The sequence below is a fragment of the Eublepharis macularius genome, chromosome 4 (genome assembly GCF_028583425.1).
Source record: "Eublepharis macularius isolate TG4126 chromosome 4, MPM_Emac_v1.0, whole genome shotgun sequence".
Lineage (NCBI taxonomy): Eukaryota > Metazoa > Chordata > Lepidosauria > Squamata > Eublepharidae > Eublepharis > Eublepharis macularius.
Window position 1 is genome coordinate 168,655,053 of NC_072793.1, and position 24,857 is coordinate 168,679,909.

The 24,857-nt window shown below is 45.2% G+C and overlaps 1 protein-coding gene across 1 annotated transcript; it reads right to left on the minus strand.

Moving 5' to 3' along the window:
- Positions 1-22,929: 22,929 nt before the first annotated feature.
- Positions 22,930-23,727, minus strand: LOC129327797 (vomeronasal type-2 receptor 26-like). Its single transcript, XM_054976552.1, has one exon. The coding sequence runs from the start codon at positions 23,725-23,727 to the stop codon at positions 22,930-22,932; it is 798 nt and encodes a 265-aa protein (XP_054832527.1).
- Positions 23,728-24,857: the final 1,130 nt, after the last annotated feature.

A 24,857-nucleotide genomic window follows, 5' to 3' on the forward strand; every position in this document is an offset into this window, starting at 1 on the left:
CTCAGCAGCCCAGGGCCTGGTAAGTGGGCCTGTAGGGGGCGAGGAGGGCTGGTAGGGGAGCTCGGGGGGGGGCATACCTCCTCCCAGCCGGGAGGGTGGCATCAGCGTCAGATCTGGGATAAGTACTTGTCACTCTGGACATTTTTCCCCAAACAGAATTCAACCAATCTTTTGGAGCTGGAGGTTGTTGTTGTTTTTTTGTTTTTTTGTTTTTACCAACCACAAGAAGAGTTATTATCACAGATTCTAAATCTGACAGAACATAATAATATTTAACGTAACCCAATAACATAAAGTGAATTACAAAATACCCAAAATTCTATGTCTTTGCATGGCTTCAAACGATATGAACAAAGATGATGCACATCAACAACCATCTTTCACATTCTTATAAGTAACAGCCAGCCTATATGGAGTAAGATGCCACTGAAACAAGCACTTTAAAAAATTCTCCCTCAGCCTTGTGAATATAGGGGCCCTTTTCACACTACGTACCTGCTTCCAGAACATCGCGAAACGCAGCACAAAAAACGTGGAAGATAGCGTCTTCTTGTGAGAGTTTTGCGCGACGTCGCGCAAAACTCTGCGAGAAGACGCTATCTTCCATGTTTTTTGCGCTGCTTTTTGTGATGTTCTGGAAGCAGGTATGTAGTGTGAAAAGGGCCCAGGTCTAGGCAGAGCAATATTCAATAATTTTTTTCATTCTTCTGGTCTAATATTTATCTGCAAATCCCTATTCCATTTATTATAATAACTAAAGGCTACCTTAACATTTTCAAGCAAAAGAGCATACATATTTGCAACAGATCCTTTAAATATATTGTCTCTACTGATTATCTTGAAGTTGAACCAAGTTCTAGATTTAAATGATTGTATTTTTATACGGGGTATCGATGGGTCCATTTATTTTGATATCTGTGTATGACAGGCAGGCTCCAGAAAAGCACCCCAGCAACACAGAGCCGGTGGAAGCATTGGTTTGAACCAGCCCAATAGGAGATGAATTCTGGGGAAGAAGTAAGATCTGACAGGGGAAAATTTAGTCAGTCAGGATTTGAGGGATCAGAGTTGAAGGTTGGGAGTGGGGGAGAAAGGTTAGGTTACCAGGAATACAAATGGATAAGGTTGCCAGTTCCCCTTACCCTCCTGGTGGGAGGTGGGGATCCGGCATTTACTGGGGTCGATCTCCTCATGTGCACATAAAACTCATGCGCAATCCCAGTGGGCATACTCTCATGCTTCACCCCTGTCAAGAGTGGGATCATGCCCAGTGCCGGGCATGATAACATCACTTCTGGAAGTGACGTTGTTGCACCTCCTGGGGCCCATTCCCTGGGCCTCCCCCCGCTGGCCAGGTGAGTGGCAGCAGGGAGCTGAGAATGGATATATCAGCCCTGTGGTTAACTTTCCTGCAGGTTTTCTGGCTCTAATGTGCAAGTTAGTTGCAGCAAAATGCTGTCTTGGTATGATATAAACCTGCCTGACCGTTTCCACACTACTCACCTTCTTCCGAAATGGGGTGCAACGTCACGAAAAAACCGTGGAAGATAGTGCGAGAAGATGCTATCTTCCGGGGGGTTTTCGTGACGTTGTGCCCCGTTCCAGAAGAAGGTGAGTAGTATAGAAATGGCCATAGTCTTTTCTTGAGGCGTGTTCTGTGTGAAACCTTACACCCTACAGGTTCTCTTTCATTGTTTATATTTACCTCAGCTGTGTGTCCCCCCACCCCTCCGAATAAAGTGCAGTCTTGTTCATTTTTAAAATGCAAACCATCTTGTTCCTATTAGTGTTACTTTCTTGTCAATCCAGACTTGGGTGGGTTTTATTCTTTCCCCTTTACATTTTTAAAATTCCCACTCAGAAGCCAGCTGTAGAGGGTTAGATGGGAAGGTGTGTGACAGGAAAAATCCTGTGGGATCATGTCCAGGAAATCTGTCACAGCATGCTTGAAGATCTATATCGTAAACCCTGCAGTCAGATAATCCTACAGCCTATGGTTACATATGTGCTGTAGGCCAGGTTGCCAACTCTGGCTTGGGAATTTCCTGGAGATTAGGGGCAGTGCCTGAGGAAGTAGAGTTTGGGTTGGAGTCGGCTTCCACAAATTTAAGACACTAGTGAAGACTTTTCTTCTCAGGTTTTAGTAAATGAGCTGTTTTTTTGCTGACCTTTTCCTGTTTTCCTTTTAAACAACAACAACAACAAAACATACAGCTAAGGGCCAAAATAGACGTGACAGCATCCACAGATCAAACCCGCAGAAATATCCTCCATTTAAAAGTGATTTAATAATGCCACGAGACCCTGATCCATGCATGCCGTCACATCTAGGCCGATTCCAGATGACTAACCTTAAGGCGCTTCATGCCGCCCTCTTCCGGATCGCGACGGGGAAAATGCGAAATATCGCGTTTCCTCGCGCGAGTTTTGCGCGACGATGCGCAAAACTCGCGCGAGGAAACGCGATATTTCGCATTTTCCCCGTCGCGATCCGGAAGAGGGCGGCATGAAGCGCCTTAAGGTTAGTCATCTGGAATCGGCCCTAGTTTGGCCCTAAGAGGTAGGTTCAATTGAAAGAAAGAGGTCAGCTCAAAGTCTCCTGATGATTTCAAGATAAAGTAGAGATTCTGATCCATGTCTCCTCAGTCTGAAACTCTAACCACTATACTACACTAGCTCTGTGTAATCTCTGCAGAACAAAGATTACCCAAGGAAAGACCCCAGCACACAACCCCACAGAATTGCTGCTAGTTAGAAGACATGATACCTGGCTGGCTGGACCACTGCTTTTGCTTGGTATCTCTGCTGTTGCAGAGAGTAGAATATCTGAGCACAGATTTTCATAGCTGTATCTTTGCTCTGCTCTCCTTAAGTCCATGCTTGTGTACCTGTTTGAGTTGAAACTGTCTCTCCCCTGCATGGCACACAATTGTAGCAGCAAGTCTGCCATCCTTCTGGAACCATCTTCCTGTATCCAGGAGGGCAACTCTTAGTGCATACAGAAGGAGGCCTCGTCTACAGGGTAAAGAGAAAGCAAGAAGGGGCTGCAGGAATTGTTTTACTTACAGAAATAGAAGACAAAAGAAACATAGGTCAAGAGTTGCAAAAATCACATATCTGTCCTGACAGTGCTCTCCTCTCTGTTCTTCCAACCAAGCGGAATAATATGAAAGTGTCTCTGGGCCAAGGTGAGTGACACAAACCCCGTGTAAGAAGAGCCCTGTTGGAGACAAACCTAAAAGCCAGTTGAGTTCAGCTTTCCCACCAAGGATAGCCAGATGGCCACCATTTTAATGCTAATGCATGCCGAGCGCTGCGAATGTCGAGAGCACTATACAAATGCCTAGGGTCACTTCATAAGTAATATGACTGAAATGAGATTTGAACACAGGACCCCCAGTCCTAGTCCAACCGCTATAACACACTGGCCCCTAGTCAAGGAGTATGTCATTCACGGACTCGCCTTTCCCAGATTTTATCTTCACAAGAACACTGAGAGGTAGGTTACAGGGGACTGATCTGATGTTACCCACCAAGTTTCACATCAGAGTCAGATTTGAATCCTGCTCTTAGGCTAACTCTACAAACACTACAACATCCCCATTTAGGGCTGCCAACATCCAGATGGGCCCCTGGAATTAAAACTGACGTCTAGCTGAAAGAGATTAGTTCCCCTGCAGAAAAATAGCAGCTCTGGACTCTATGCTATCTTATTTTATTTGTTTGTTTGTTTAAATTTGTATTCCACCCTCCCCGCACCGCCAGGCTCATGCCGGATCAGATTTATATACATTAAAATTACAACCACAGTTTAAAACATAATAAATACAATATAAATATTTGAAAACAAGCACAAGCGGTACAAACAGTTCATTAATCCATTTCCAACTGTCACTGAAAAATAAAGAAGGAAACTTCTTTTTTGCAGGCGGATGTTCTAATAGGGAGGGCCCTGTTCTACCCTATTTCGGCTGGCGGGGGCCTTACCCAGCATCAACCAAACGCCTGGCGGAACAGCTCTGTCTTACAGGCCCGGCAGAATGATAACAAATCCCACTGGGCCCTGGACTCATTAGACAGAGCATTCCACCAGGTTGGGGCCAGGACCGAAAAGGCCCTGGCTCTGGTCGACGCTAGGTGGGCCTCCCTGGGGCAAGGGATCATTAGTAGCTGTTTATCACTAGATCAAAGCATCCTCTGGGGCACATATGGGGAGAGGTGGTCCCGAAGATATGCAAGTCCCAGTTCGCATTGGGCTTTATCGGTTAATACTTACAAATATCATCAGGGCTTTTTTCTGGGAAAAGAGGTGGTGGAACTCAGGACTGCACAATGATGTCACTTTGGGTCAGCTGGAACAAGGGGGGAGTTTTTTAAAGTTTAAATCACCAGCGGCGAAAATAGTCACATGGCCAGTGGCCCCGCCCCCTGATCTCCAGACAGAGGGGAGTTTAGATTGCCCTCTGCCCCGAAGCGCGGAGGGTGATCTAAACTCCCCTCTGTCTGGAGATCAGGGGGTGGGGCCACCGGCCATGTGACCATTTTCAAGAGGCACCGGAACTCTGTTCCACTGCGTTCCAGCTGAAAAAAAGCCCTGAATATCATACCTATAAATATACCCCAATGAGGTTCCTCCACTTTCCAAAGGCCAACCTCTCAAGGCTCCACCCCCAGATCTCCAGGAATTTCCCAACTGGAGTTGATAACCCTACCACCATGGCTATTAGTCAAGGATCATGTATATTCCACAGCCTCAAGTCCCCAAGCAGAAATGCATAAAGTGAACACCAAATGCAAAGAAATGCCTCACCTGGTTAAACCAGCCAGGCCACACGATGGCATTTTCCTGAATTTTCAGCTCCAGGCCTGAGGGAGCCTGGATTTCAAGACCTCCGACTTTCACCCTCATGGCAGAGCCATTAGGGAAGACAACCAAATTCAGAATATCATAGTCAGCAACTAATTCCCCATCCTCGTTAAAATGCACATCATCCATAGTTGTACTGTTGAAATGGACATTTATCAGAAAGGGATGGAGCTAAAACAAGAATTCCAAGGCCAGCATTAGGTAAATGCTTTAGGTCCTTCATTCCTCCCACTTCATTCCATTTTTAAAGATTTTAATAAGTACACTGGCAATTAGAACCATATAGAAAAGAAAATATATAAGCATTTGGCTGGAGGCCAGGCTGCCGGAGATCCAGGTTCAAATCCCCACTCTGCCATGAAGCTTCCTGGGTGACTTTTTGCCACTCACACACTCACAGCCTCATGTGGGTTGCTGTGAGAATCCAGTGAAGGGTGGGAGAATCATTTACGTCACCCTGAGCTTCTGGGAAGAAGAGAAGAATAAAAATACTCTAAATAAAACTACATAGTAATAGAAGAATTAGTCTGTCTGTCTGTCATACTCCTTAGAAAATAAAGCTAAGCACCTCAGATTTGCCACTGGCTTCAGGATAATTGTGGGAGTTTCAGTGTCAAACATGAAAGAAATCTGACCCACACAATCCCTAGACCTTCCACCCCACCCCACTATTTGCTTTAGAAGTTATGGCTGTTCATAGCAGGTGTAATTCCTCAGAAAATAAAGATAGGAATTTAAAAATCAGCCACCCACTTCAGAATGATGGTTTGATATGCAGTGCCAAAAATTAAGAGAACTGGACCATCGTGACACAGATGAGCTCTAATTTTATTTATTTCTCTACAACATTTTTATGCCACTTGTCCAGAAACCTGCCTGAAGCGGCTTACAAAATAAAAATAATAAAAGCAAAATATAAAAAGATATTAATTAAAATCCAGCATTAAAAAAACCCTGCCTAGCATAGATCATATAAACAGACCACAGACAGATTAACTGTTTCCGGGCTAAAATATTGTTAAAAATTAACTCACTAATTAAAAACTTTGGTAAACAGCTTGGCACTTACACAAAACCAATGTAGGTGCCAGATGAACCTGAAGAGGAAGGGTATTCCACGAGCAAGGTGCCACTACTGAGATAGCCCTGCCTCTGGTTGCCACTCACCTCTCTTCTGAAGGTGAGATCACTGAGAACAGAGCTTGAGGGGTAGATCTTAACCTTTGGCTGGACAATATGGGAGGAAGCGGTCCTTCAAGTATCCTGGCTGCAAGCCATTTATGATATAGGCCATTTCTGCACAGCCCATTGTTTCCGCCTTTTTCCTGCTTTAGGTCTGTGTTTTGCTGAGTTGCTCCAAAAATTCATCCTCCACATGCAGTACCCACAAGTGCTCACCTTTAGTTGCCATAGAATCAAAGAATCATAGAGTTGGAAGGGACCTCTAGGGTCATCTAGTCCAACCCGCTTCAAAAACTGGAGAGCCAGTTTGGTGTAGTGGTTAAGAGCACGGGACTCTAATCTGGAGAACCAGGTTTGACTCCTCACTCCTCCCCTTGAAGCCAGCTGGGTGACCTTGGGTCAGTCACAGCTTCTAGCTCTCTCAGCCCCACCCACTTCACAAGGTGTTTTGTTGTGGGGATAATAATAACATACTTTCTAAACCACTCTGAGTGGGCATTAAGTTGTCCTGAAGGGCGGTATATAAATCAAATGTTGTTGTTATTATTATTATTAATACAGGAAATTCGCAAATACCTCCCGCTCCCACACACACCCATTGACCCTTACTCCATGCCCAGTAAAAAACAATATGGGCACAATTGTCAAACAACGTGTGCATGCTTGGGGGAACGCTGCCACAGTTCCAAGGGTGAACTCTAAGGAGGTGAACTCTAAGGAGCTGCAGAAATGTCCATACAGTTTGCCAAGAAAGGATGATCTCTGAGGCGGTTGCTTCATCCAGTATTGCTGCAGCTCTTAAGTCAGGCTGTCAAGTTGGGAAACCCCTCAAGATTTGGGGATGACAATTAGAAATGGTGGGGTTTGGGGAGGGAGAAAGCTTTGTAGGGCATAGTATCCTCCAAATGAGCCATTTTCTCCTGGGGAAATTATCTCTGTAGTCTGGTGGTCAGTTGTGATTCCAGGAGATCTCCAGGTCCCAGCTGGAGGATGGCAACCCTAGACAGGACAGCTCATTCAGTATTCAAACTACCATTAAATATCACACGCAGAGTGAGCAGGCATGTGTCTAGTTCTAAACAAAAGCTTGAGGGTGGAGGAAAATGGTGCCTGAATCAAAAAAACTGTTTGAAAGTGTGATTTTAGTGTAAGTCTCTCTTACCTGCCATGACTGAGTTTTGTGATGGTCCAGTCTAGTCATGATATAGTTAAATCTGGATGAAAGCATCCTGTGTAAAGCATGTGCCACAATGTAGACAGCATTATAAACAATGTTGCTCTCTACAGAGACTTCTTTTTGAAGCCAATCTGGAGGGGAGCCCTTTCCCAGGCATCTGTTCCAAGTTTTCCGTGACCATCTTGGAGCTGGCGTGCTGTAAGATATGGAACTGTAGCAGTGAAATATATCTGACCAAACATGTCTAAGGGGATATTCTTCTCGAACCAAGAAATACTCCTGGGGTTTTAACATTTCATTTGTTCGAATCACGAAGGACAAAGCACCGTGGAAATATCTGACATCCCAGTGGACAAAGGATGTGCTCAAGGTAAAGCCCCACAGAGTGGTCGTGATCCATACTTTTTCCATGAGGAAGCCTGTTTTAGAATTTAAAAATGTTAGTATGAGCGGCAAAGTGAACATGGAATGAGGGTCCCCATAATAAATTAACACGTTGGCTTTCCTCTGTGAGAATTCTGCACGGATATTTTCCTTAGAGAAAAATGCTTGGCGCGAGTGGAGAGCGATCATTGTAGGAATCCTGCATGTGAAAGCGATACAGCTTCCGCTCCTGGTGAGCATTGTCCGCCAGGTATTTACAAACAAATCTCCATCTTCATCAGCTGGGGCCACGAGGCCGACCCATGTCCATCTGAAATACGAGAGCAGCTTGACTATGCCCATGTACTGGGACTCCTCATTCGGGCTCATCCAGTATGAAAAAGGGAACGGCGTTTTATCGCTTCCCACATGATGCACCAAACCGTAGGTGAGCTATAGAAGAAAGAAGATAATGCTCCAAAATGTGCAAGCATTTGCAGGACACCTACCAAGACCCATGACCTTTGAGGGACAATTAGAGGCAACCCTGGCTCCCCTCTGATTTGAGGCTTACTCAGGGAGTACAACTGCAGCCATCTTTCCAGTGTGCCAAGTTTGAATGCAGGGAGCAGGGAAGGGGCTTATCAATAGGCCAAGGTCAAACTGCTCTGTTCTGAGAACTCTGACACAACCTATGATTTCTGACCCCGGTGAGTATGGAAAACCCCAGAAATAAAAGGAGAACGAGAGGGCCTTGGTTTTTTTTATCTCTTAAGTGCCAACAATAACACTAGAGCTACCTGAGAATCATCCTAGAGGTCAGGTACAAGCCCTAATCTGAGCTGATGCAGGCCAAACCTACGGAAGAAGAGCCAGAAGCACAGAAAAGAAGGTATAAGAGCTGATACAGGCCTGACTATGGGCTCCTTCTCCTTCATTGGGACACCCAGCCCAAACTGTTACAGCACACTGCATCAACAGTGGGTGTATCTCTCTGTAGCTTGTGTGTGTGGCCCTGCGTAATATCCAGGTTTTTACCTTTTCTCTTATGTATGTGTGTGACATCTCTTGCCTTCTCACGATGCAGATAAAGCTAGTGCATGCCTCTTAGATTTTGAGTTTGATCCTCCTCCCCCAATTTTTGAACAGGAAGCTGGGTGGGTTGCATTAACCGAGTGTCCCTTTTTGGACTTAATACCACCATTTTGCAGCAACAGTGGTTGCAGCCTGCTTTTTCAAGGTCTCTGCCCAGAGACCAAAGTGGTGTGGTCCATGGCTCAGTAGCAGAATACTTGCTTTGCACGCAAAAAGTCCCAGGTTCAATTCTGGGACTCTCCAGTTAATAGGATCGAGTAATAGATGATGCAAAAAATGTTTTCCTGAGACTGCCAGACTGAGAAGATACGACTGCTCCTGATAGGTCAGAGGGTCTGTTTCAGCAGAAGACAAAGGCTCCTGTGATATGACTGAAGCAGTTGCTTAGGGTGGCATGATGCAGAGGGTAGTTGACCTGCCACTGGAAGGAGACAATAGAGTAGGTTATGCCCATTCTCTCCCCCTGGACCGATGCTGCCACTGGTCTATTCCAATATAGTCCTCTGTGAACTGCCTGTGCCATTAGATTTTGGCTTGCTCTTGCCAGTGGTGTGGGAGGTGGCAATGGGTTGGTTGAGGAAACAAAATTCTTATTTGTATATTTACAAAATTTGTTCCCCACCTTCCTGCCCTTATCAAGGCCACCAAGGCAGCTAACAGATTAAAAACATACATCATAAAAACCATTAAAACCAAACAAAAACACCTCATTAAAACAGTTAAAAACCAAAGTAAAATAAATATACAAAACCAGAAGAAAAAAATTAAAATGTAGGGCAGGATGGAAGGATTACAGAGGGAATGTCAAAAGAACCAAAAAAGAAGTCTTTGCCTGCTGGAGGAAGATGGCAACAGAAGGGGACAGATTTAATTTCCCTTGGGAGAGAGTTTCTTGACCCATTCCTGCCTGCCTTCCCTCTCCGAATGGTGGCATTGGGCCTCCCAAAAGAATTAATCTTGCTCTCTTCTCCTCCCTCCCCTGGCACACATGCCACCACCACAAGCAGATATGGTGATTCTTTCTCTCTCTATCAAAAAGACAGTCAGTCAGTTGCTGGTGGTAGCTGCTGTGTGCCGCTGTCCAAAGTTCAGCCTTGTCAGAAGAAACATCCACCAGCCAGAGAGAGAGAGAGAGAGAGAGAAAGAGAGAGAGAGAGAGAGAGAGAGAGAGAGAGAGAGAGAAGGGAGGGCTCCGGACAGCAGCAGCTCTCCCAAGAACTGGCTACTGAATGACTCTCAGCAGCTGCCAGCATTCTCTTACCATCCCTCACAAAGTTTGTACCAGCCTTGCCTTGGAAGGGACCCACCGGACAGCATTCTCTTGACCATCCTCTGCATAAAACCTGGAACTCTCCCTGATAAAATGGAGTCCTTTTTAATAACTCCGTATTTGTGGCCAGCTATTCCTTGGTAAGGCTAATAGGCCAGAATGAATGGAGATCAGAGTGGGAACAGGGCGCATGGATGCGCGTGTGTGAAGAAAATAAAGAGGACTTTGTAGTATGGAAGAGGCAGAAAGAGCTGGCAGTGAAGGCCTGCTGCTGTTTTTTTTTAAAGATTTTTTATTTTTTTTATTAGCTACATTGACTAACAATACAGAGGGAAAGAAAGGGGGCAGGGGAAGGAAAGAAAAAAAAACAGCAACATATAACAACACTACACTACACATAATGCTTTCCCTTCATACTGCCCTTATTAAAGAATTAAAACTTTGTATGATATTGATGGAGTGGTTGACCTTGCAAAATACAAATTACAATTCAAATTAAGTCTTCCCCCCCCCCCCCGGGCCTCGGACGCAATTCTCTCTGAGCAACTGCAGCCGCAGTGCTCATTCCTTCCCCCCCTTCAGACTTCGCCTTTTCTTGGTGTCTTGCTGAAATTCTTGATTTTTGTCCTCAAAATCCCTTAGTTGATCTTCTGATGCTATCTTGTAAGCTTGATCTTTGTAACTGAACCAGATACCTTCCGGAAATAGCCATTTGTACTTTATTCCACGTTCCCTCAGAAGAGCTGCGAGCTTTTTATACTTAAATCTTCTTTTCCGAACTAAAAATGGGACGTCCTTCAGTATCTTGACTTTATTACCCAGAAAGTCCAAATCCGCATTGTATGAGTTGTATAGGATAGTGTCTCGGATCCTTTTAGATGAAAGATCGATGATGATCTCGCGAGGCAGCTGACGCTTCATTGCATATTTTGAAGAAGCCCGACGGACTTCCAAAATGGTGCTTTTTACCTCTTCTTTAGTTGCCTTCGCGGGTGTCGCCAATAGTTCCGAGGCCAGGCCCCATAAATCCTCATTTTCCTCCTCTTTCACGTTCTGGAGGCGCAAAATTGTCTGTGTTTGTTCCACTTGTAGCCCGATCAGCTGGTTCTCCACCAGCTTTAACTCTTTATTCGTTGCCCTCACGAGTGACGCATTTTCCCGGGCAGACTTCTCCGCCCGCCCCCCCCCCCCCGCTGCTTCCTTAATGGTTTTCACTTCGCTCTCAATTAAGCCCACCCTTTGATCTGTTTCATTCAGCTTGTCAACAAAGGGCTTTATGGCTTCGATAACCGACCTCTTCACCAAGTCCTCGAGCAACTCTCCTTTCCCCTGCAGGGCAGCCGAAATTGACTTGCCCAAAGCGGGACTCTGCTTTTTCGCTGCCATTTTAGGGGGGGGGGACCGCCAACCAAATTCTGAAACTCAGCGAGGGGGAAGAACGAGCCTTCTTAGCTTCAGATCCCACCACTCCTTCATGTGCGCTTGTAATAACAGAAGGGATTCGCTTACTTACAGGCTTCCGCCTAGTTCTGCTCTTTGCCGTTTTCCATGGCCCGGCAGCACTCAAGGTGCCGCGCACGTCTGCCGGCCTCCATAGGGACAAATGGGCAATTTACCCCCCGCATCGATTTCAGGGGGCTCTTCCTGCCGCGTCCCGGACCCTGCCTCCCTCACTGGGAGTCCTGGGGGCTAATCTTCGCAGATCAGCCGCCCGGTCAGGCTGCTCGGGCGCTTCCTCCCGGACCTGCGGAGAGGAGCGTCTGACATGGCCGAGAAAACGAAACCGAATCCGGCCTGCTGCTGTTTTTGAAGTTACTTTGTAAAGGGCCGTGCATACTATTTAAATAATAAACCATAACACAGATCATTATTATTCTCAAAAGTTATTTCATGCACTTTTCCCATTCTTTCTTCCTCATAAAGACAGGAACTGGTCTATCTAGCTCCAGACAGTCTGCTCTCTGTGGCAGCAGCTCTCCAGGGTCTCTTTCAAGTTACCTGCCTTCTGATCCTTGAGAGGGAAGGCAGCATAGGATAGCTTGATCTTGCCAGATCTCAAAAGCTAAGCAGGATGGGTACAGGATGAGAGCCAGTTTGGTGTAGTGGTTAAGAGTGTGGGACTCTAATCTGCAGAACTGGGTTTGATGCTTCACTCCTGCACTTGAAGCCAGCTGGGTGACTTTGGGTCAGTCACAGATAGAGATGGGCACAATCTGCATTACGATTGAAAAAAACCCCACAATAATGGCGATCGCGCGATCAGGACCTGGCGGATCGTGCTCTGCCACAGCCAATGATGCAGCGATCGGGGGGGGGGGGCTGGATTGGGGCTTGATCAGGGCGATCATGCTTGGATCGGGAAGCCAGACACTCAGGCGCCAGCAATCTATTCCCCTGGCAACGGAGCCAGGGGAATGCCTGAGCTGTGTTTGCCCTCCTTCTGTCGCCCTGGAAACCTGAATGGAATCCCAGCTTTCCTTGATCAGCAGGGCTTCCTTCCAACCACAGAGCAGCAAAGCAGTCACCAGTTGGGAGAAGACAGCCAGGGGAGGGAGGGGGAAGGGGGTGTTCTGTAGCCATGGGCACTCCAATCTCATCCCTGCAAACCCTGATAGGCAGCTCTGATGGCCAAACACAGGCCAGACCCCCCACCCCCTGAGGGGAGGCAGCTCATCGCCGTCTCCCCGTGCCCGCCGGGCCTGGCGGCCACCACCAGCACCCACCTTCCCACATTGCTGGGAATAGCAGCGTGCCCCGCTTTGGCCTCCACGATCCACGATCCACGGATGGGGAACGGGAGATGATCGATGTGAATTGTTAATTCAGGATTGTTGCCAGCGCCGATCCACAATCGGCTGGATCATTAATTTATTTTGGATCGTGCCCATCTGTAGTCACAGCTTCTAGCTCTCTCAGCCCCACCCACCTCACAGGGTGTTTTGTTGTGGGGATAATAATGACATACTTTGTAAACCACTCTGAGTGGGTGTTAAGTCATCCTGAAGGGCGGTATAGAAATCGAATGTTGTTGTTGTTGTTATTGCTACTACTACTTGGATGGGAGACCTCCAAGGCAGAATCTGCAGAGGAAGGCAATGATAAACAATCTCTGCTTTTCATTTGCCTTGAAAGGCCCTTATTGAGGTTGCCATAAGGTGGTTGAGACTTGATGGCACATATGTATATACCTACCAGCTGGGCCTTCTGACTGGAGATACTGAGGAATGAACCTGGAACCTTCTGTATACAAAGTTCTACCACTGAGCCACAGCCCCTCCAAAGAGATTTCTTGTAGTTTAGGCCCAAGGGTTCTAAAATTGCTCTGGAGACCAAATGAACAGTTGTGGTTGTATTGCCTTACCAGGGACTGAACCTGGGACCTTGGGACCTACAAAGCTCTGCAACTGAGCCACGACTTTTCCGTCATGATTCCTGGCTCCAGTTTCATCATCCCGAAGAGACAGAAATTACAACAAAAATTTAGTCTGTGACTTCAGCTAAGGAATACCTGAGGAATTCTGTAAATACTCAACATGGATGCCATCTGAAAGAAGACCTGGTTGTCGCCACCCTGAATGACAGCCAGCGGCGACTTCTGCCTTCCACACAGATAGTTAGGGAAAGACAACTGTTGTTGACCAGGGCAAAGGAGGTCTACGGTGGTTTTGGCAGCCATCCTTGCAGTTTGATAGTTTTCATAGATGTTGTAGCCCAGAGTGATGTTCGGTAAGAGTTTGGGATTCTCATTGATCTCGCTAATGGCGAACAAGACAGCCAGAGTGTGTTGGTAGTTCCGTTCAAAAAATCTGCAATGTAAATTAAATGGTGTATCTCAAAGTTACCTTCACAAGGGATCAAAGTTTTGCTTCTTCAAGAGATATCATTTTGTGACCTGGGCTCTCCCTCCTTCCAATTCTTCCTCAAAATCCACCTTTTCTGTGGAAACTTTGGCACAAGCCCTGAAATCCCCATTTCCCTACAGAAACCAAGCCAAAGTCTGTGTAACTGAACAAAATGCATATTCTTCCCCTATGGCACGCAATACAAACATTAAAAATAATGCCAATATAATCTCAAAATAAATTTAAGAATAATATGATTGATTCCCATTATTAGAATTCCTATTGACATGGAAAGTGCAAATCAGCAGTCCATGTTTCATTCAGGATAAGAAAACGTTGATATACTCAGAGACAAACTAACTGACTAAGTGGATTTTAGGTGGATCTTTTTGACAGCAAAATGAGCTGTGGGGGGGATCAGGGGATTCAACCGTGTCTCTCTGCGTGTAGTACTACGTTGTTTCCCGTAAGTCTAGTTTTAATACTTGGTAATCTTTGATAATGGCATGGTTCTATCTAAAACATGTAAATTATATGAGTTTTTTGCCCATCTGCATTTATTGTAAAAAGAAAAAGAAACCCATCTAGTTTTCAAAGTGGCATACTTTCCTTGAGTTTTGCATAGAATTGCCATGTGCTGTACCTGTTACATTTCACTGTGAGTTCAATCCAATGTTTACAGTGTATGGACTGTCACGTCACCTCCAACCTATGGCGACCCCATGAATGAAAGACCTCCAAAACATCCTATCATTAACAGACTTGCTCAGATCCTGCAAACTGGAGGACATGGCTTCTTTTATTGAGTCAAGCCATCTTGTTTTAGGTCTTCCTCTTTTCCTACTGCCTTCCACTTTTCCTAGCATTATTGACTTTTCCAGAGAATCTTGTCTTCTCATGATGTGACCAAAGTACAACAGCCTTGATCTTGTCATTTTAGTTTCTAGGGAGAATTCAGGCTTGATTTGATCTAGTACCCACTAGTGTTGTCTCTATACCTGAGTATATCTGACAGCTGTGGACACATCATCTGATGAAGTGGCATTCTAATCCACTAGATTCTGCCCCAAGAAATCTGTTAGTCTTTAGGGTACTGTAAGACCCCATATTTCTTCAGGCACTGTTTAGCATTTATTAGAAGTGGCTACTAAAAGGAGCCTTGGCTCTACCAACCTCTGTCTGGAAGATAAAAAAGAGTCCAGTAGCACCTTTAAGACTAACCAATTTTATTGTAGCATAAGCTTTCGAGAATCACATTCTCTTCGTCAGATGCATGGAGGGCAGAAGGAAACTGGTCAAATATAGAGGAGGAGAGGGGAGGGGGGAGGAGGAGAGGGGAGATGTAAACAACTCCTTTGATGTGGAGATGCAAACAGCTCCTTTTGGTGTGGGGATCAGTTTGCTTGTGTAAAGGTTCAAAGGAGTTTGCCGGTTAGTCTATAGTAGCAAAATAAAAAAGAGTTCAGCAGCACCCCTAGACTATCCAATTCCACTGCAGCACAAGCCTTCGATAACCACAGTCCTCCCCGCCAGATGCATCTGACAAAGAGAACGGTGGTTATTGAAGGCTTGTGCTGCAGTGGAATTGGATAGTCTAGGGGTGCTGCTGAACTCTTTTTTATTTTGCTACTACAGACTAACACAGCTAACTCCTCTGGATCTATGTCTGGAAGATGATTCTTTTAAAGATCTTGTTTCTTATCAGTTGGGAAAAAAACCTTTTAATTCAGAACAGCCTCTGACGCTTTCGAATTTTAATTCTGATTATCAGTGGCAGCATTTATGAATGATTTGGGGTTGGATATTTTCTTTGGAAACAGTTATTTCCCATCATTAGATTAGATGTTGAGCTGAAACCTGTATTGAGATTGCATTGGTATGGCAACCATACACATACCTTAGTGTCACAGAGTATTCTGAGATCATTTTAAAGTCTAGTCTCTTTACGGATAGGCTTTATGATGGTTAGGTATGGAATATTCTCTCCCCCTAGTTTTAAAAAATCTGCCAGAGGTCCAAAAGCCACTAGGAGGCTGCCAATGGACTTGATTTAAAAGGACATAGAAGGGTTTAAGTCTGCTTAGGATGGCGCCATGCACGCTCTCCATGCTAGGAAGAATATCAGCAAGGGTTACTGTGAACTCATCTCGCTACGTTGACACTACCAGACTGATGTTCCTCCTCTGTCTTTCCCTTCCACTGCTTGCCTTTACGTTTCTAAGCTTGAGCAGGTTCCTGTGCCTCTGAACTAATGTAAGCTACTTTGGGACTCAACTATTGGCAAAATAGTATTTAAATATAATTATCACTCTCAAAACACAAGAAACCAGTTTCCTAGAGACAAGAACAAGGTTTACACAACTTGCACAGTGATGCATCTGCTGGGCCATTGTTACCTGTCTCCAGATGGTGAGGATGTCTCCCAGATGTATCCAATGTTCCCATCTCACCTGATTGATCTGGAAGAATTAGAAACCAACAGCCTTCCGCATGAGCAAGATTTGGGTCCAGTAGCAGCTTAAAGACCAACTAGATTTCCAGGGTATGAGCTCTTGAGACTCAGAGCTCCCTCTGACCAGAAGGTTACTGATTGTTTGTGGAACTGGGCCAAGTACACGCTGACCGAACTGCAAACCGATACTTACATTTCATAGACCGGGTCATAGTGGAAGGTAGGACTCATATAGATGTTAGTCTTTGAAGGGATGACTGCTGCAAGGAGAAAGTCCCCTGGCCTGTAATAATTATTTGGGTAGGTAATGATATCACCCAGTCTTGTGCTCCCACAGGTCAAATGAGGCACAAACAGCAATAGGAACAGCAGCAGCAGCATCCTGGGCAGAAGTACTCAGCCTCCTCCAATCAAATTCACAACTAGTTACAACAACACAATTTACTAACTACATTTATCTCTTGTTTCCCTTCCTCAATCCTCAAGACCTTGAATGCTCAGAAGTCCCAGAAGGCTTTCGAGCTGTGCACTGACTGGACTTAGATCTATCTGCCTAGCTTCAGAAAGTTTGCTGCATCTTCAGATCAGGTAGCAGAACCTGTCAGGAAAGAATCAAAACTCTTTGTCTTTTTGCAGTGCCTCTTCTGTGGGTAATGTTGCCCCAAGCTCAACTCTGTCTTTTGTGTGGAAGGAGACACTACCAGGCTTTATGTGAGCAAGGCCTCATGCTTCATCTACATCTCGGTCGCACCTGACTCATTTTCATAACATAGCATTTTAATTATTTTCCAACAAGTGCAAGAAATCAACAATTTCAAGTCTGGCTTCTGCCTGTTTTGTTATGGACTTTCAAAGTGAGCTCAGGAGGAGGCATTTGTGGCCAGAAAGGACCAAACCAGTCATTTTGGAAATTACAGGGGAACTAATCATATCTACAAAGTCTCAGGCTCCCTTTGCAATCCCCATATGCAGCCGACAAAAATATGTTTGCAAAAAGTTCATTGGTGTCGCACTTTCCTCAGATTACCAGGGAGTAATCATGCTACAGATGAAGCAGGAACATGGATTCAGTTCCTGTGATTGGTGGCTGGCTATATTACCTGGAAGGGCATTTCATCAGCATAACGGAGGGGTCCCCAACTTTTCTGATCCTTCAGACCCCTTTTGAATCTTGACACAGGGTGGAGGGTATAACCACAAAGTGGCTGCCACAAGAGGCAGAGACAACCACAACATGTCAGGGAGTGAGGTCATGCGTGACTCTACTAGTCATGTAACAACTGCATTTCAGGCAGATGTTCTGTTTAACAGGATACATTTTAAAATCAACATATTGTTTAAAAATATTTTTCTTGCTTCCCAATAGCTTCCCTTCAGCCATGCAGTGAAGATGCTTGTGCTGTGGTGGCAGCTGCTTCCAAATCAACTTTTTTTTAAAAAATGCATAGCTTTCTAATCACCAGTCAAAAGCCTTAGAGACGAAACAGACGAGACAAGTTCCCTCAATTCAACCTGGGTTGAATTGCCTCAAGGTTTGACGGGAAATGTAGGCATTTCTCCTTCCCATCGCTCAGAGGAGGAGGGGGGAGGAGGAGGGCTCCTCTCGCCCAGCCTCCGCCGTTCCCAAGCGCGAGGGACTCGAGGAGCCTGGAAAGTGGCGGGGGATGCTCTTAGGCTGGGGTGCGGTGGCGGCGGCGCTCTTGCTGCTGCTGCTTGCCACCGCCGCCGCCTCTCTCACCGCTGGAGAAGGAAGCTGAGAGGAAGGAGGACGAGAGGAAGAGGCTGGGGTGGGGGGGCGGGGGGCGGCTGTAGCAAGAGTGCATCATCGCTGATATCAGCACAGTAATGTTTCTTTGGGTCACCTCGCGTTTCTTCGCGCTCCCAGCTGTCCACACCTAAGCACTCTGTTCCATTCTCTTTAATGGGCGCAGAAGCAGCTCCTCCCCCCCTTTTTTTGGCGTTTAATTCCGCTATAACAGAATAACAATGTTAAAAAAAAAACGGAAAATGACTGAACACGGCCATTTTTAGCGAGGTGTGGTTTGGGGTTAAAATAAAAATTTCTCTAATGGCAATTCAGTCATTTTTACTTGTTTTCTTCAGCAGAAAATTTTCATTGTGTGATGTTGTTATAGCGATATAAGGACATTATTACAAAAAAAAGGGGAGTCGCGGGAGAAATGGATCCTGGGATTGAGGAGAGAAAAAAAGGGTGGGCCTATGGCGTGGCGAGGCAAAAAACATCGATGTGAGGCATTCTCACTGAGGTGCAAAATATCGCGACTATCAAGCACAAAGCAGAAGAGAGAAAATTGCATCAGTGTTGGAATAAGGTGGGTGTTTGCCGGGAAATTGTGCCATTTTCACGCTAAATAGAAGCCTGTGTGACGACGACCTGACTCTCAGCTGATCAAAGGATCAGTAGAGAGTGAGCTTCTGATCTCCTCCCTTCCCAATTACTGTCTTCTAGCAAGGCTGGGACCCAGCAGAGTTTCTCAGGAGGGAGATTGGAAGCTGACTTGCAGGCTGCGGCTGATTCCCCTGACTCCTCCCAAAGGCAAACTGGGTGGGGCACAGGGGGTGGGGGGGTATTTATCTGAGCATGGACAGACATGCTAACAACAAAAGATACCAATTTCTGGTGTGAGCCTGAGCAACAGATCCCGCTGAGGGCTGATTCTCTAAACATTAGTTCTACTGGAAACCCCTCAGGGCTTGGGACAATTTCCATTCCTTGGCAACCCCCAGGGATCCCAGAGCAACCCCTCTTCTTCCACTCTCTGGTAACTCTGCTCCAGAAGCACCCCCAAGCTATGAACCTATTCCTCCAAGTATGGTTCAACCCCATCCAGAACAGGAGATACCTTTAATTCAGGGTCCGTCCTTCTGCTCACAAGTAGTATCCCAACATATTTAAGCAGCCAGGAAGGGCAAGGGTCGTATTTTATTTTTTATTTATTTAATTTTAAAGCCCAGCTTTCTCACTGAGACTCAAAGCAGATTAAAACATATACAAAACTGTTCAATCAGACAGCGTACCAAACAAGCAAAAAAGAAAAACATGGAATACCATAATGCAGAAAGTGGATAGAAGACAATGCCATAAAAACAAGGTGATTCGTAAAATAAAATTGGTTTCAGATGGGTAGTCATGTTTGCCTGCAGTAGAAGAGCAAGATTTAAGTCTAAAATTTCCAGGGTATAAACTAATAATAGTAGTAGCAGCAGCAGCAGCAGCAGCAGCAGTAGTAGCAGTAAAAACAACAACAGCAGCAACAATAACAACGACAACAACATTTGATTTCTATACCGCCCTTCAGGATGACTTAACACCCACTCAACGTGGTTTGCAAAGTATGTTATTATTATCCCCACAACAATAATCACCCTGTGAGGTGGGTGGGGCTGAGAGAGATCCAGAGAGCTGTGACTAGCCCAAGGTCACCCAGCTGGCTTCAAGTGGAGGAGTGGGGAATCAAACCTGGCTCTCCAGATTAGAGTTCCATGCTCTTAACCACTACACCAAACTGGCTCACAGAGTCACAGCTCTGATGAGGGGAGCTTGAAAGCTTATACCTTGGAAATCTAGATGGGTTTTAGGGTGCTATTGGACATACAATAAACACATTAGGTGGTTGGCCTCAAACATCTAAGGATCCTGTCCATATCCTCAAACTGAACACACTGAAAAATATCTCAACTGTCTGGAGATGGCGGCAACCTGGCACCGTGTGACCCTGTTACTGCTAATGTCGATTCCAAGTCAGCAAAGACATGAGAGATTTTTACTACAAAGTGACAAGCACAATAGTCAGAGTGTTCTAGTGAGCAGTACAGGTCCTCCCGCAGGCCAGATCCCAATAGGCCCCTGACTACCTAGAAGAGTTCTGTTGTGCCTGAAAACAGCTAACCCTCTGCACACTTCCCAATGAGACATAAATGGCTGGAGTGGAGTGACTGGTCTACAGAACTTTAATTGAAATTATAGGAGAGAGAACAAAATGCCAAAAATAGTTCCCGCTGGCTGCTCCCTTGAGCAGCAGAGTTTTTATAGCAATTTACGACATTCACAACATCATTGTACCTAATTCCAATATGATTGGTTCAAAGTTAGTTGCAGTTAGAAATTTCAGTATGCATATCACCTTTTAAGTGCAAAGTCAGCTTATATCACATTGCACACATGTGATCCTACAGAATAAGCCATTGTTTAAATATGTTACCTTTCAAGAATTCCTTTCTGCCGGGATATATCTGGCAAACACACAAAGCCATTATATCATCATCTCTGAGACAGAGCTCTGAATTCTTGCGTTTGGTACTCAATGTAACTAAACATAGCTTCTAAAAGTTACTAAGCAATTGTGAGCTGTTTATAGCAGACATAAGAAATCACTGCTTGTATGAAGTCTAGCAGCATTCAATTAATTCGATATATTGTTGAAGGCTTTCATGACCGGAGAAAGTTAGTTGTTGTAGATTTTCCGGGCTATATGGCCGTGGTCTTGGCATTGTAGTTCCTGATGTTTCGCCAGCAGCTGTGACTGGCATCTTCAGAGGTGTAGCACCGAAAGACAGAGGTCTCTCAGTGTCAATGTGTGGAGAAGATGTCCTGAGGAGGTTCTTTTGCATACGGATTGGTGGTTGATATGCTAATCTTATCTGCAGGGCTATTGTAAGATGTAGAGTATTTTGTTCCTTATGCAATCTGACAAAGTAGTTGGATGTGTTGTCCAGTAGTTTAGTGTCCTGGAATAAGATACGGTGTCCTGTTTGAGTTAAGCTATGTTCAGCCACTGCTGATTTTTCAGGTTGGCCAAGTCGGCAGTGTCTTTCATGTTCTTTTATTCTTGTCTGGATGCTACGCTGTGTAGTCCCGATGTAAACTTGTCCACAGCTTCAGGGCATGTGGTATACTCCTGCAGAGGTGAGAGGATCTCTACTGTCTTTTGCTGATCGTAACATCTGTTGTATTTTTCTGGTGGGTCTGAATACTGTTTGTAGGTTGTGCTTTTTCATAAGTTTTCCCATCTGATCAGTGATTCCTTTGATATATGGCAAAAACACTTTTCCTGTGGGGGACTGTTTTTCCTTAGTTGTTTGATTTATCCTTGATTTAATCGCTCTTCTGATTTCATTTCTGGAGTAGCCATTTGCTTGAAGTGTGTGGTTTAGATGATTAATTTCCTCGTTGAGAAAGTGCGGTTCACATATGCCTCTTGCACGGTCTACTAATGTTTTTATTGAGCCTCTTTTCTGTCGCGGGTGGTGATTGGAGTTTTTATGTAAGTACCAATCCATGTGAGTTGGTTTCCTGTAGACCTTGTGATCTAATTGAAAGTTTGCATTGTGGATGACCAAGGTATCTAAGAAATGGGAATTTACCCTCGATTTCTTTTTCCATGGTGAATTGTATGTCCAGGTGGATATTGTTGAGGTGGTTTAAAAACTCCATCAATTCTTCTTCACCATGGCTCCGAATGATAAAGGTATCATCCACGAACCGGAACTAGGTTTGTGGGGTGCTGATTCCAAAGCTGTTTTTTCAAAATGTTCCATGTAGAAGTTTGCTATAACTGGGCTATAACTTCATACAGTGAAGCTTCCCCCCATTAGCATTTCATACCCTGGGAAACTCTTACAGGATGACTCAGCCCAAATCCACCTTCCTGAGTAGATATAAAGTACCTGCTAACATCTTCTCCACACATCGACACTGAGAGATCTCTGTCTTTCGGTGCTACACCTCTGAAGATGCCAGTCACAGCTGCTGGCGAAACATCAGGAACTACAATGCCAAGACCACGGCCATATAGCCCGGAAAATCTACAACAACTAACATTCAATTAATTGTTAATTATTATAGCAGAGCTTGGCCATCATTTTCACAGACTTACATTGTACAGATGCAATAGTGGTGGGAAAGTATTGTTTCTTTGCCTCATCCCTGCCATGGAATAGGCACTGTAGGGAGCTTTAGCCTGTCTTATCAGATTTTTATGAGTCTTTCTCACTGTTGCTCACATTGTTTCCACTGTCTTTTCATTACCTGAATCCTCTCAGTAAACCAAGCAGCTACCTGGGCTCTAGCATCTGAGAGAGGGCACCAGGACCTGGGAATGATTTTATCAACACCCTGGTAATTTCCTCATTCCAGAGGTCAACTGGGGTATTGACAGGAGCACTATGACCATATCAACAGGAAAATCCCCATGAGCCATCCGAAACCATCCGGATCCATCTGGCTCCTGGAACAGATCATGTAAATAGATCCCTCAACCCTGCATAGTCTTGATATTTCTGTAAGGTTAGATCCAAGCAGAGAGTGATTAAACTCTGCACTCTTGTTGGGATGTTGACATGGTTGATATGGAAATGAGCAAGAAAGGGCAAGAGCATGCAGGCCAACTCTTCTCCTGCCTACGTATCTCCCCATACACCACATACTATTATATTAATTATGGCCCAATTTCCCACTAATGATATCAAGGAGAAGTCTCCTATTCTTAATGCAATAGATTTAATGGTAGTAATAAGTACGTAAGCTAGAGTATAAGACCAGGAAGTTAGTCAGAGATATGATTTTTAAGGGGAGAGGGTAATGGTGATTTTGAAAAATTGAAGTGATTGAGGTGGTAGGAATGCTTTCCCTTGTGCTCACTAAATGATCCCTCCTCAGAATCATGTGTTTTCTTTCTTTTTCAGCAAAAGATGCTCCTTTGTGTTCAGACCAGGTCTCAGTACAATAATGTAGCATTTGGGAAGGAAGATGCAGACAAGCAAACCAGCACTGGAGGCCAGGATGGAGAAGATCTGCACGGCTACCATGTATTTCCCTTTCGTGCTCAGGTACGTAGGCACAAAGGACGCCCAGACGCTACAGAAGACCAGCATGCTGAAGGTGATCAGCTTGGCTTCGTTGAATGAACCAGGCAGCTTCCTGGCCAGGAAAGCCACCATGAAACAGACGGCAGCCAGGAAGCCCATGTAGCCCAGGGCCGTATAAAACATGGCAATAGACCCTTCGTTGCACTGCAGTATGATCTGTCCAGGCTGGGATTGCATGTTGGAGTCAGGGAAGGGGGGAGAGATTCCCAGCCAGATAGTGCAAATGGCCACTTGAAGGCCAGAGCAGGTCATGACAGTGGAGTTTGCCAAGCTCTTCCCCAGCCATTTCCTCATTGTGTTCCCTGGCTTTGTGGCCATGAAGGCCACCACCACCGTGATAGTTTTGGCCAGAACGGAAGAGACGGCAACGGAGAAGATGATGCTGAAGGCAGTCTGTCGGAGGAGGCAGGTCACCTTCCCAGGCTGGCCCATGAAGAGGAAGGAGGACAGGAAGGAGAGCAAGAGGGAGATGAGAAGAATGTAGGAGAGATCTCGGTTGTTGGCCTTGACAAGTGGAGTTTCCAGGAATTTAAGGAAGATTCCTAAAACAACGCCTGTGGTCAGGGACAAGAGTAGTGCAAAGAAAGCCATGACGATCCCCAGAGGTTCTTCGTAGGAAAAAAATACAATCCTCTTGGGAACACATTGATCTTTGTTCTCATTTGAAGACTGATCTACTGGACACTCCTCACAATTTTTTGAATCTAAAAAAAAGAGATTTATTTCAGTGCAAAGTGCCTTGTTGCTTCTTTCTTAGAGGTATTTTTGTTCACTGTAATATGATTCCCCCATATTTTACTGTTTCCTTGGTTAATTGATAGAAAATGAGTCTTAATTCTGTTCATTGTGCTGTCTCAGTTTCCTTCCACTCTTTCCCAAAGGAGCTCAAAGCAAGGTTCTTTTGTTGGTTGTTGTGGATTTTCCGGGCTGTATAGCCGTGGTCTTGGCATTGTAGTTCCTGACGTTTCGCCAGCAGCTGTGGCTGGCATCTTCAGAGGTATAGCACCAAAAGACAGATCTCTCAGTGTCACAGTGTGGACACTGAGAGATCTCTGTGACACTGAGAGATCTCTGTCTTTTGGTGCTACATCTCTGAAGATGCCAGCCACAGCTGCTGGCGAAATGTCAGGAACTACAATGCCAAGACCATGGCAATACAGCCCGGAAAACCCACAACAACCATCGTTTTCCAGCTGTGAAAGCCTTCGACAGTTCTTTTGTTGCTTTGGCTTCCAGTTTTAGACCATCTTTTTGTAGGCTATCTCTTCTACCACTTTTGTATTATGCTGTTGTCTCGCCTGTCAGGGTTGAAGTGTATGTATGTAACCAAAGAGACTCCATATTAATTCTTTCAGTATTCTAAGTGCTTTGTTCACAGGTGCCAAGATGTTCCCAGCAGCTATCTCACGGAAGAGGATTGTTTTGGCTATTGCTTCTCCAGCCTTGGGAAACTTTCGCTTTCTCAGCTTCAAAGGGATTGTTTTGAGAACTATGGGGGGAGGTTGGGCCTGCTGGGTTCTGATACTTTGTAACTCATGCTTTGCCTGTCATTCGTAACAATACACGTGTACCAGCCTGGATATTGTATCTGGGCCCGTGGACTATAATGAATTCTTTCTTCAGTAAACTTTTGAAAACAACGGGCTTTTGTCTGATTGCAGAAGGTAGTCTGGAGTAAGGACATTATCTAGCCACAGTTCTGACATCACCCTTGGATGCTG